The sequence below is a fragment of the Geospiza fortis genome, unplaced genomic scaffold (genome assembly GCF_000277835.1).
Source record: "Geospiza fortis unplaced genomic scaffold, GeoFor_1.0 scaffold366, whole genome shotgun sequence".
Classification (NCBI taxonomy): domain Eukaryota; kingdom Metazoa; phylum Chordata; class Aves; order Passeriformes; family Thraupidae; genus Geospiza; species Geospiza fortis.
Window position 1 is genome coordinate 5,648,453 of NW_005054342.1, and position 13,458 is coordinate 5,661,910.

At 38.6% G+C, this 13,458-nt stretch overlaps 1 protein-coding gene across 2 annotated transcripts in view; it reads left to right on the forward strand.

Annotated features, from left to right (window-relative positions):
- Positions 1-13,104, forward strand: part of GABRB3 (gamma-aminobutyric acid type A receptor beta3 subunit) — a 77,218-nt gene extending 64,114 nt beyond the window's left edge. The window contains exon 7 of one of the 2 annotated variants that reach the window (XM_005422702.2): positions 9,134-10,141. In XM_005422702.2, coding sequence (XP_005422759.1) covers positions 9,134-9,484 — 351 coding nt within the window. In that variant the 3' untranslated portion in view covers positions 9,485-10,141. Of the gene's footprint in view, positions 1-9,133 lie in introns of both variants that reach the window. The other variant, XM_031058380.1, reaches the window with a different exon arrangement.
- Positions 13,105-13,458: the final 354 nt, after the last annotated feature.

Sequence of the window (13,458 nt, forward strand, 5' to 3'; positions counted from 1 at the left end):
TGATTAACTTCCAGTCTCTCCTTTGGTGGCTCTTGAAAATCATTGAATCTGATGGAAATAACACTTGCTTGCTTCTTGCTTTAGAGTTGGGACTCTGGTGCTGGATGTTCTGGGACAGGCTCACGCAGTGTACCCCAATACTGCACAGTAAGGGCGGCTCAGGAAGACTCAGGAAGACAGTAAGAGACACACAGGAAGACTATTTTGTGCTAGTTCAATGAAATTAATGGTTTTGTGGTTTTGCTGAGGCTTCAGTCTTCCATGGAGTGTAATTCCATTCAGAAAGAGAAGGTTTCTAATTCTGGAAAATACTTCCAATCTCATGTGTTTTGGGGCTGAGCAACATTTTTAAAGAAAAGGAGAATGCCAAAAGCAGGCAGCCCACTTTGCGCTTATCACCACTATTTCATGACTGTCAAATGTAAGCTGTGCTGGAAAGGAGATTGAAAAATGTTCAAATATAAAACTGGAAGAAGGCGTTATTATTAGTTTATTTCTGACTACTATTTTGGGTTGCTCTGTTGCTGTTTTGTTTTAGTAATTGAATTTGCTTGTTTATGAACCATGTGCATGAGCTCCCCGCCACTGATTAAGAATACTAGCTCAGGGTGCTAAGAAAACAAAACAAAACAAATCAAAAAACAACTGAGCCAAATAAAAAAATAAACATTATGCAATTTATTGTCCACATCAGATGCTGTAACTTGTGAGTGTAGTGACAGAACCACTTAGTGCTGTATCAGGTCCAGCCAGAGTCAGGAGGAGCTGGTGGTGTGGTGGAAATCCCTTGTGTTGGGAGGCAGCACTAGCAGAGTGGCTCAACACATTGCCTGGTGCTCATGCCCTGAGTTCAGACTTTTCTTTTATGGTTCCCAAGACTTGCAGTGCTGCTGAGACAGTGTCTTTCTCTCAGGCAAAGGGAACAAGAGAAGGCAGTGGGAAAATGCCGCATTATTTCCACCCAGAAGTGTATTAGCCCATGAAAACCAGTAGAACCAGCATAGATACTACCATTGTAGTCTATTTTTTGCACATCAGAGAACTGAAATCAGGAGTGCAAGCTAGCAGGCTTGGTTAAAATGTTCCTCTTACAGTAGCAAAAGGGCTTTTCCTGCTTTTCCTATTGGACTGTAGAGCAAGGGAGGTTTTTAGTAAAAAAAATGTTCTAGACAACAAAATGCACAGATGTGGGTATGTTGGTTTTGTATGTGATAACTGCTTTGCAAAGCAGTAACTTCATGCTCAGTAAGTCTTCTTCATAATGAAAGCATTTGCGTTGTCAGAGGTTATGGGTTTGAAAAGCCAAAACTGGCACAGCCACCCCCATTTTGGTGCTGCTGCTCTGGATGTGCCTCTCCAGTGCCAGGCCTTTGGGTACTTCTCTCTGAGTTATTCCTGATATGCTACCACCAAGGCTTGCTGTGTTGAGGAGGTCTCCACCAGCTGCTGCTGAGCTGTCTGTTGGCTTCAATGCTCCCATTATGGCTTGCTGTCCAGCTCTGTCCGTGTGTTGAATCCAGTGAGCCAAATAGCTCCAGGTGTAGGGGAAAGAAGAGCTCTTGCAGCATGGAATTGGCACAGCCAGTGTCCTCACGCTGCAGAGATGACAAAGAAAAGCAGTGGGGAGAGAAAAACTCTGCTCTCTATTCTCCTATGCAGCACTGCTGAAGGTGGCATGATGGCTGAAGCACGTCTGACTAAATTGAATCTCTGGAAAAGGTTTCAGAAGATTCAGAGCTGGTGATGAGATGAAACCTGAGTGATCCTTTCTGAGTGACTCATCTGTGGATCAGCGGCTGACTACAGAGGAAATTTCACACTTAGCTGTCTCTTCTTTTGACTGCTTTTGCATCACATTTTATTTCAGATAATGCACTGTAAATAGTGTTCCTCACTGAATCACTGAATTGTTCCAGCCTATAGCAGTAAACCATAGTTACTGAGACAAACACAGGATGCTGGTTTTTTGGGGGTTTTTTGGGGGTTTTTTGGGGGTTTTTTGGGGGGGTTTTTGGGTTTTTTTGGTTTTTTTTTTTTTGTTGTTGTTGTTTTTTTTGGGTTTTTTTGGGTTTTTTTGTATAACCAATTTTCATACACTTACTTGTTTGGGATTGAAAACTCTCTTTTGAAAGCCTTTGATCCTCTGCTTCATATATGAAGGCAAGCTCAAGGATCAAGGAAAAAATTAATTTTTATTTTTCAAAAAATATTTCTTCTGATATGGTATTGATGCTTAAATTAAAGTCCTCTGATTGTAGAAAAACTGTCACAAAGAATAGGTGGACTCTAAAGATGTTTCCTTTGAAAATTGATTGCCATTGTTACAAATCAATTCCATTTATCCTGTTTGTGTTAGCAGATTGAGGCTTCATTTTTATCTCTCAAAGCTTTCAGTTTTGCAACATAAGTTGTTAATTTTACATAGGGCTCAGATAAAGCCTAATTTATGGCTAAATCAGCATGACAGAGCTTTAGGGCAATCCTCTTGTCACTTGTTGTTTACTCTTGTGGTGGAGGCTACTTGTATAATCAGATGGTGAGCATGTGTTTTGGACATTGCTCCTTCTAGGCCAATCCACAGAGCTTATGTGATATATGTTAAAGCCCCCTGCTGAATACATTGCTTTTTGGTTCAAACTGTGGCAATTTATGTTTTCAGTTTGGTGGGACCAAAAGTTCAGCCCCAGAGTATCAATCAGGAGGGTAACTACCACACAAGCTCATTCAAGCTTCAAATCCTCAATGGCTGTCAGACATGTGGGAAGAGCTTCCTCTGACAAGAATAATGCAATAACCCTTTATAAAAAGGCCCTTCTCATCAGGCAGTGTCTACATATATTTTTAGCCCTGGAGATTCCTGGCTCCAACCCCCGCTGTTGGCCAAGGCAGCTGCTTCCCACCAGGCATTGCTGAGAATAGAGGCTCAGGCCACTTACATCTACTTAGCAGTTTCGTTAATTGTAGCAGCCCTTCTCATAAGTGGGGTTTTATTGTGAAGATTAATATCTTGACTTCTGTGGAAGAATTATCACTCAGTCTAAATTGGAAAGTACGAGAATAGCAAAACTGGCAGTATTCTCCTGTGTATCTTCATCTTTCCTGGATACTTTTTTCAGTGCTTTTTTTAACAGTGGGAGATTTTTATATCACCACTGTGATGAGTAGGTACCAAATTTTGAAATATATCTGTCAAGGGTGATAAGCACAGTTCTTGTGGGAAGAACACTCATCCTGTAGCTCATGGTGGGGACATTCACTGTGCACTGAGACTCATACATGTGCAAGTTTTGTTTTGCAACCATTTTGCACAAGTATGCATTGTGCAAATCCTGAGATGGTAAGAAAGATGTGCATAGGACATCTCAGAGGCTGTAATAACCCAGACAATGTGAAATACAGGGCAAAGGCGGACTATGCATCTGTTTCCTTTTCTTCCTCCATTGAAATACATCAAGGCTAATTGAAAAACTTCATTATTACTTGATAGACAGTGAAAATAATATGGAAATTCTTAATTAGTTTGCTTCTTCATACTTTCCCTGCTTTTCAAGGTCTTTCCATCTTCCCAGTTCTGCTGGTTATCCTGGGCTTATCTACTAAGCTGATATAACATAATTACCTCTTCCATTTTTGATGCTTATTAATTAATATAAACATATTTAAATGTCAGTAAGAGAAATATCAACTTTTAGACTCAGGGAGAACACTCAACACTATAATTTTTGTTTTGCCTGCGAATAATAATAATTTTAAAAAATTAAATTATTTTTAAATATCCAAGGCATAATGTGGTCAATGTATTTAGCTTTAAGCACAGATAAAACTTAAGGCCTGATTGCATATTTTTCTATATCTTGGAAAGCCATTTATGCATGAGTAAAGAAGGTGAAAAGGCAGACACTGATCTCTCGGGTGACCAGTGACAGGACTAAAGGGAATGGCCTGAAGTTGTGTCAGAGCAGGTTCAGGTTGGAGATTAGAAAAAGGTTCTTCTCCCAGAAGGTGGTTGGGCAATGGAACAGGCTCCTCAGGGCAGTGGTCACAGCCCCAGCCTGACAGAATTCAAGGAATGTTTGGACAACACTCTCAGGCACATGGTGCGACTGTTGGGGATGGTGCTGTGCAGGGTCAGGAGTCAGACCACATGATCCTTGTGTGTCCCTTCCAACTCAGAATATTCTGTGATTCTGTATGTACTTAAATACTAATTTTGATGTAAAATAATGCAAGACTAACTACAGAGACAGAGCTTTTCATTATGTTATTTAAACCCCCTATTTGCATTTATATTGCTTCACATGATGGGAAGTGTTTACATGGTATTTGAAAATTTGGGATTGATGAACAAGTAAACATACCCATGGGGTTTGAACAAAATGCTTCCTATTTTTGAGCAAAATGCTTCCTCTGAAAGACTTATGAGGAAAAAGAGATTTCATTGTAAACATACTCTTTAAAATTTATGGAATATTAAACAGAGAACTAAATGAACTTGAAACAATTCAGACTCTACCTAATAATAAATCAAGGCTTATGGTAGTTTTCTGACCCTAGTAAAGTGCTTTCAAACTGGCTTTAAAGCTGACGTTTTAAAAAAATATTGGAGAAAGGTATTTAATAGCAGCTATTATATTTTGTTTTTTAAACTAGAATAGCTAACATCTAAATGAGCCTGGATGCTAGGCTGAATTAAGAAGTAGATTTAGGACTTCCCAGATATAACAGGGCACTGAAGTTTTGGACCTGGAACATATAATCCAAGTTGAGTCCACTGGTGACATGGTGTTCCTACAAGAGCAGGGTTCTTTGTGAACATTGTCTTAATTCTCCTCCTTCTGGCTTGAGTTAGGTGAGTCACAGTCATTTTTGGGTAATGACATTAGGCTGCTGGAGTATTTGAACTTTTCATTTGTACTGTAATATGTATAGTTCAGAAATGGTGAACCTTCAAAGGTGAATCTGCTTCTCAAAATGCACTTACATGAGATTCAGTCATTTCACCCTTGTGCAGGAGCTGTAGTTACTCAGAGGTGGGAGGGATGGAGTTTGATAAAAATTTATTTTGAAATAAGAGCACTGGTTTTGCATATTTGTATCCATGCTGATTCAGCAGAGAATTAATTAACGATTTGGTATGCAGCTGTTTTCATCTGTTTTGATGAAATTACTGGGAAATACTCCAAGGAAACAACCAACCCTTGCTTGTGTTGGGGAGGAGATGTGAGAACCAAACATGGAGACCATAGTGGAGAAGTGGGAAGGAATGGCTTCGATGGAGCCAAAGTGGGAGAAAGAAGGCTGCAGAAAAAACGGAAGCACAGGGCTGGCAGAGAAGTGAAAAAAGGGAAATACTTTGGTCAAGGAAGGATGGTAAGAATTGAGGGGAAATTGGCCAAATCCACAGTGTCCTCTCTGATTTATAACACATTTGAGAGTAAAGCCTGCTATTAGCATTTTGGGGAGAATTTCCAGTGCACAGAGTGACATTTTTGAGCGAGGTATTGAATTCTAAGGCTCATGCAGAGTAAAACTAAATTTTATCAAAGACATTGGCCTTGTTTGTCATACATAGCCATGACTGCCTGTAATCCAGTCAGCTACTTTTCTTAATCTATACCTGGGGTAACATTTTCCCTGGAGCCACTGAGCAACACTTGTGTTCACTCATGGAGGATGTTGCCTTCCCTGTATATTCAGGCAAGCATGAGGCAACTTGCACTGGTTACCCTGCCATTACTGGTTTGCTTCTTTATTTGTTGAGAGAGCTTGTGTACCTTTGTCAAAGTAATTTAAATCATTGTTTAAATGATTCCAAAGTCATGTTTATGTGCAAATACTTTTTAACATGCTGCATGCATCAAGTATTCATACTTTAAGACATCACCTTAAGATTGTCACAAAGTATTAGCATATAGTGCTCTAATGTTGTCAACAGCTTAGGTGGTTTATTCAAAACCTCTGAAGGAATCAATTTGAGAGAATAAATCTCAGGAGTATCTGTGGACCAGAGGCTGATTTAGTTTCTGCAGACCCCTTCTTCTCTCCATCTGCTCCTTCCTCATATTTGACATGCAAGCCTGTTGCTCCATTAACAAAGAGATGAATTTCTAAAGTATGCTTCCAAATATGTTTCATTTGACATTTTGAGAAAAATGTATACTGTTATGCAGCTTCATAGGACATACTGGTATCTTCAGAAAAAGAATTTACAGAAAAGTTGCCACTTTCTTGACCACCTTTCTGGTTTGATGCAGATGATTCTAGATGCAGTGACAAACAGTGAGAAGTTGGCACATCAAAGGCAGAAGCTGTGTTAAGGTGGCATATGAAGTTGGCAGATAAGGTGAAGAAGGCTATGGAAGAAGTTGAAGAAGGTGCATTCAGGCTTCTCCTGATTAAGGAATTAATTTTATTCCTATTATTTCCTTCTAGGAATAAAATTAATTCCTTATCAGGAGAAGCCTGAATGCATAGGTGTACCCTCCATAATACAGGCTTTCAACTGACAGCTCACACCAGTCAAGGTTCAGTGTAGAAGGACAAAGTACCCAGGATGGGCTGATGTCTGTGTCTATGTAGGTGGCAGACAGAACCAGGAGAGATGAGGAAGTCCTGAGGGAAAGAGGAGTTGACATTTGTGATGGTGGAAGGAAAAGGAATAGAGACCTGCAAGGGCTCTAGGGGTGAAGACCACCAAAATGGTCTCTGCTATGACATTTTTAGCAAGCTGAAGGATGTTTCTCAAAGCCTGGGAGGAAATGGGAAAGATGACATTTGATGCCATGGGGGTCTGGATGAGAGATTTAGTTTTAAGCTTCACAAGGGAAAAACAGGTTGTTGAGATATTTTACGCATTGCACAAAAAATATCCTGATCATAATTTGTACTCTTAGTGGAAAAAAAAAAACAGAAGAAACTGAATCAGTTTTTTCAGGGACCACCATAAGTAGTGATGATATTCATGACTGTATTTTACACTTGTGTTTATTCCCTGGTTACAGAGACTGCTCAACAGCATGAACTCCTTTCTACAAACCTTGATATCTTACTTTTGTACCCAAAGGGTTTCTGCAATGGAGAAAATAAATTCTTCTTAATCACCACTGAGGCTTCTCCATGCCATTATTTTTGTTCATGTTGTTTATTTTTATTTATAGGCACTCATCAGCATAATGTGCCATTGCCTACAGCAGCAGGATTTGTTAGATACCTTAGAATTTTTTTCCTACTTGCCTGTATATCATTTGTAACATTTTACATTCTTTTTTTTTTCCATTTGCAAGCACCTTGGCAAAGCATTACTGATATGCTATCATAATTGTCTTCCCTGAGAAGAGATAAGCTGAAGCATCAATAATTGATGAAAGAAACATCCATTTCACAAAATTTCAATAAGAATGAAAAAAGTTAAAAGCATATGGACAGACACATAGCTGCACATACTTTTAATCCATCACACAGCTTGCAAAGGACGTGGTATCAGATGACTATGCAAACTTCAGAAGGCTGTGACAATAGCCTGTTTTTACAATCACTTTTAAACTGATGCTTCTAGAATGAAATGTTCAACTGCTACACAGTTCAAACAGCTAGATCATGTGGCAGGTTAGAAAAATGTATTAATTGTGAGATGAATTATGGATGAATAAATTGCATATGTAAAACTGGAAATTATCCTGTATTCCATGATTCACTATCTATTTCTGACATGGAGAAATAAATTCTCTTGAACAGAGTCACACGTGTGTTAACTGTCTGAAAATACCCAGCACATGGCATTTTTTTTTACCTTCAGCCATCATTTTCCTTGCCCAAAACTGGCAGAAAATTTGGAACTGATCCCTGCATTATCTGTATTGACTGCTCATCCTTCAGCCTGTAGGGCCTGGGGCATGGGGGTTGTGCTGCCCCACCAATGAAACTATCAAATACTGATTAAGACACCATTCCTTGGAACTTCTCAGTGCCACTCATGGAAACTCTTAAAGTTTCTGGACTGATGGAGCCATACAAAACTCTGTGCTGCTCCTCTTTTGCCACTTGGGAAGACTGGAGAGTCTGGCTCAGATTTTAAGACTCTAAATGATCAGAACCTTTTTCTTTATTATTGAAAATGGCATCACACTGCTCTGTACTTGGAAATTTATATGGGGTTATTTTGATTTTTGTATGGAGCTCTCTGTGATATGGCTGACCAGGGACCTGGATTTTTGTCTATCAGGGTGATGCCGAGTCCTTGACTGGGTATGGGTTACTGCTAACACAAACATTGACCTTGCTGTAGTTGTAGTTGCTATTAAATTTAGCAAAGTACTATTAATACTAAACCAAAAATATCTACATAGAAATTGCTGTCAAGTTTCTCTCAACAAGACTTTGACTTTGTTAGCATGATAAATATACTTTGTGCTAAACGCTGGTCACTGCCTCTGGAACAGGGCAGTGAAAGGGAAGAGTCCCTCCTATTTCCTTAATTCATCCACTTTTTTTCTATGCCTTAAGTTCACTGGTTTTTAAGATCAATCACGCAGACAGAAAATCCCTGCAGTTAAAAATTGCCATGATTGGAAAACTGCAAATGACTTCGGAAGGAAAACTTCAGGAGATAAGTTGTAAATAAGCTCCGTGATTGTAAAATACAGAGTTCAGCACATCAGAACTGTTCTTGTGATTTCAGCAAACTTCACAGGCACTTTTAAAAATCTTATTTTAGATCACAGTTAGGAAAAAAAAAAACTAGCCAGTTTAATTTAATTTCCTGCTGTAGCAGAGAGAGGATCCATCCCTTACTCTCTCGCTCCATTGCCAGCAATGCAGAGGTTTCACTGAACTGCACCATCCTTTAAAATGTGGCTGGTTCAGAGGGAGAAGAAAATGGTGGAGTTTGCCAAGTATGGTTTTGTACTCGATGTTTGGTAGTATGATGATAACCCTGTTTGTAAAAGTATTTAAGTACTTGCCTAATTTTAAGCAGTTGAATAGTGCCATTTTTTTTTTAAGATTATCACATGCTTAAAAATAATTATGTTATTTTTCTAGATATGTATGGGTTTGGAGATTTACATACACCCACATTCTGCTCATTGATGTCAAGTCTTTTGAAAGACTTTATGTTTCTATTTTTTCCCCCTAGGTGGACACCCATGGAAATATTCTGCTAACATCGCTTGAAATTCACAACGAGGTGGCAAGCAACGAGGTGACCACCAGCGTTACAGAAGCCCGAAATTCAACCATATCCTTTGACAACTCAGGAATCCAGTACAGAAAACAAAGCTCACATCGTGAAAGCCTTGGAAGGCGTTCGTCAGAAAGAACAGGCTCCCATAGCAAGAGGGGCCATTTACGAAGAAGGTCTTCGCAACTGAAAATAAAAATCCCTGATCTAACAGATGTGAATGCCATCGACAGATGGTCAAGAATGGTGTTTCCATTCACATTTTCTCTTTTCAATTTAATTTACTGGCTATACTATGTTAACTGAGTGACTTAGTTTTTTTAAAGGACTTCAACTATAACAAGTGAAGTACTACTTGCCTGCAGAGTTTATATATATATTTATATATATATTTATATATAAAAAAATATATATATGAACTTTTACTATGTAGACCATACTCATGTATGTGTGAATACATGTAGCAAAGAACTGTGTGTACTTTGAAGCACATACTGCAAAGCAAAAATATATGTATGCACACACACATGAACACATTCATTCTGAGGTTATGGACACTTTAACATAGAATGCACTTCACAGAAACTTTTTAAATTGAAAGGCAGGTGTCATCAAAGAAGCAAGCCCTGAGAAAGTAAGTGTTGTATATTATCACTACAAAACTTTGATTGTCATAGACATTTTTGAACAGCTGTAATCATGTATAAAGTCAGTATTTAGTAACATCCTTTGTAAATGCTGCCATACACACGAATCATAAAGCAGTAAAGTTACACTGGTAAGTTTAAAGTAAGTTATTTATATTGCAGATCCATCAACTACCATTTCATCAAGCCAAATTTATTTTTCTTTGCTAAAATTTTTGGGGTTTATATATGTCATAATACATATTTTCCCAGTCCAGGATGGACATAGTTTTTAATGATCTCTTGCTTTCTCTTCTGCAGTAAGCAAGCTGATCATGTGAGTGTTGTAGGTCTTTGGAGACATATACAGGTTTATAATATTTCAAACAAGCATTTTAAGTGTCCATCAACAGTGACATGACTCTTTTGTAAGTACTGTAAATGTACAGCACATTTTCCTTCCCTTGGACTGATTCCAGCTGCCATGTCATTTTGAAAAAGAACAGCACATTTCTAGTATAATTTAGCTGAGAATTCAACTTCTGTCAATGTGCTCTACATCTGCTGTAGATTTAAAGATTGTTATTCCAGTGAAAGCATAGAAGATGTCTCAGGTTATTTGTTACTTCAACATGAAATCACCTAGCTGTAGCCTTTTTTAAACATGCATTCATATTATTTAACATTCTTATAACATTGTATGTTAATGTAAAATATATTTGCATAATATGCATATAAGTATATTTTCTCAATTTTCTCAATCTTTCTTTCCTGTGCTTGCTATCGTGACCGCATGTTATGTCATATTTTTGTTTCTGTGATGTTATAACTTTTTATTCTCTAGAGTTGAGCAAATAGAGCACTTCTGATACTTTGATTCAGTAATGGAGCATTTTCATATTTTATTTATGTACTGAAAGTATACGCCTACACTTACCAAGGTAGTGTGCTGCCATCACAGATCACAAGAGTATGTTTTGTTTCAGCATTAACTGTGTTCTAACATACCCTTCCTGCAAATGTGACCGTTTTAGTTTTGATCCCAGTTCATTCCCTCACTGGGATTCCAACTTTTTTCAGTCTAGTAAATTGTAGTCATCGAGTTATGCCAATTTCAGATCTCTAAACCTAATTTGTTATTTAGCAGAACTAAATCTTTCTAAAGAAAAGAAGATATATTTTTTGTAAACAGTGTTTCTATCATGTACATTCTCAAATAACAACAAATACAGTAGCATAAATAGATCTAAAAAAAAATAGAATTCAGGCTTAGCCCTGACAGTTCTCTGCATGCTAAATGCCTGTGGACATCAATGGGATTTTTGACAGAGAGCTTTGAATGCTAGCTGGAGACTTCTATGGGCAAAAATATGTGTGGATATGCATCTAGCAAAACCACCAAATATGAATGGAAGTGAGAAGGCTGCCCTGGCTCTGTAACGACTGCCCCCGTTCTCGCTAGGACTTGATTTACCCGTGAGGAGAGCAGCGATACTTGGGCTGCTGCCATGCACGGCCCATTACTGTTCCCACCCCTATTTGCAGCTGAACTGTGAAACTGCTCTGGACCAAAATTCCGCTGTAGATGAGCCTGGTGTGCAAAGGTGTTTCAGTTCCATGCCCAAGGCTGCTCCCTGAGCATGGGTGGGCTGGCACAGTTGCCTTGTGGCGTCACTGCAGTGCGATCCCCAGCCGGGAGCGTTCACCGGAGCCCCGGCTGCTGCTGTGGGCAGGATCCGCGCCGCAGTCCCGCTGCAGCCTTGGCAAGGGTGCAAAGTGGCTGTAGCTGCAGTTTTTAAGCACTGTATCTGCAGACAACTACACAGCATGAAGAGCCTCAAAGGAACCCATATAGCTGGAGCAGAAAAACTTGGTGTTTTAAAGCTCCTCAGTATTAAATCCCATTGGTAAAGCGCAATGTATTGTGAGCTCTCTATCTCTCCAGACTGTGAAGGGATTATAGAGCACATTGTCACCTTTATAATCAAAGTGACTAACAACTAACACCCTCCCAAAATACATATTAGAAAGAATTGTTGAAAACCTCTCTTAAGTTTTTATCTTAATAGCAAAATATGTTTAAATAAAATTATCTGATTGTAATAAAAATTATAAATGGTAGGGTTTGTTTTAGAAAAATTTCCCTACTGAAATTATCTCCAAGCAAGTCTTCCTGGAAGTGCCCTAAAAGAACTACCCTAAGAAGCCAGATTTGAGAATGGTCCTGCCCTCATGATTTATCCTCATCACTCCCTTTTCTTCAAGCCCCACCTCCTAGAAACCACATGGCCAGGCAGAAACCTTCAATAAGAAGTGACTTTTTAGTTGTGATAGAAATGTATATTCCAAATCCCACTGAAATCAGCTCTTCAGTGGCTTCAACCGGAATTTCCAAGAAGGCAGAAAATTACCCTCTGTACAGAGCAAAGAGGCAGTGTGGATTTTTCAGGGCCCTGCATGTGCAAGAGGCTGAGTCTCTGAGGACTCTCTCCCTCTCTTACCCTTTGCACTGCTGGAGGGCAGCACATTACTGCAGCCCCCTTCGGGGAACTGTGCTCCCCATCTTGCCTGTCCTTGCAAAAAGTAGGCAGTTGCACATTTCAGCTTTTTCAAAAGATTTCACATTCATTGGTTTAGTCACAAACAGCTTTAACCTTGAACAGATCCAAGTCTTGGTTTGACTTGAAAAAAGCCAGGAAAATCTTGCTTAAGGTTAGTACTTCATCATCTTACACATTTTTGTGCCTTTTTTTGCCAATTCTGTTCCTACAGTCCCAGCACAACTTCTTACACACAAAAACACACACGTACAACCACGTGTTAAGAGCAGTGTTTGCCTTGACCTCCCATTTTCTGGCTCTTGACCCTGTGCACTAGTTGCAGGATATTATTTTAACCATAGATTGCTTTAAGACTAAAAATGGTAATTTCAATTAAATCACACCAGAGTATTGTATTTCATAGCTAATTAACTCCTTTGTAACTCAACACTACTATAAATAACATGTACACATAATTTGTTTGTAAAAGGCATTTAAAAAAAGGAAAACTGGAACTATCTTCTGTTATAGCCCAAAGGGTTAATAAACAGTAGAAATATTATGGTGGTTTAACTCCAAGTTGATTTCATCCCATTGTAAAGATAAACTAAAACCCAGTTCTTTTTGCTTAAGGCACAGCTATGTATTTTTGGTATTCTTCTGCAGTGAAAAAAAGAATAGTAAAATGGAATGATGAAGAGATGCTTTATGAAAATATTGATGAATGAATATTAATTTATTAAAAAGGATTTAAAAATTATTTGACTGGGTTTTTTTTCTGGGAATGGAGAGAGTGTGATGACTGTTTAGCCAAATTTAATCTTAAATAGCATGTAACGATTAGACTTACACATTTTACAGAAAAAGACCAAATATGGAAGCATTTTCTAAACAACATACAAATAGAAGAAGAGATTCTGGAGCATTGAACAACTATATTTCCTAGTGCTTTATATAATAGATAAAGGAAGAAGGAAAAACTACATCCACTGACTTAGCAAGATTCTTAAGAGCAAACCAATCTGTCTTCAAGCTGTGGCACTGCCAGTTAAGAGCAAAAAGTTTGTTTTGTGCTTTGTATGAAAAAGCCTGCTTCTAGCCAGGACACAAAAGA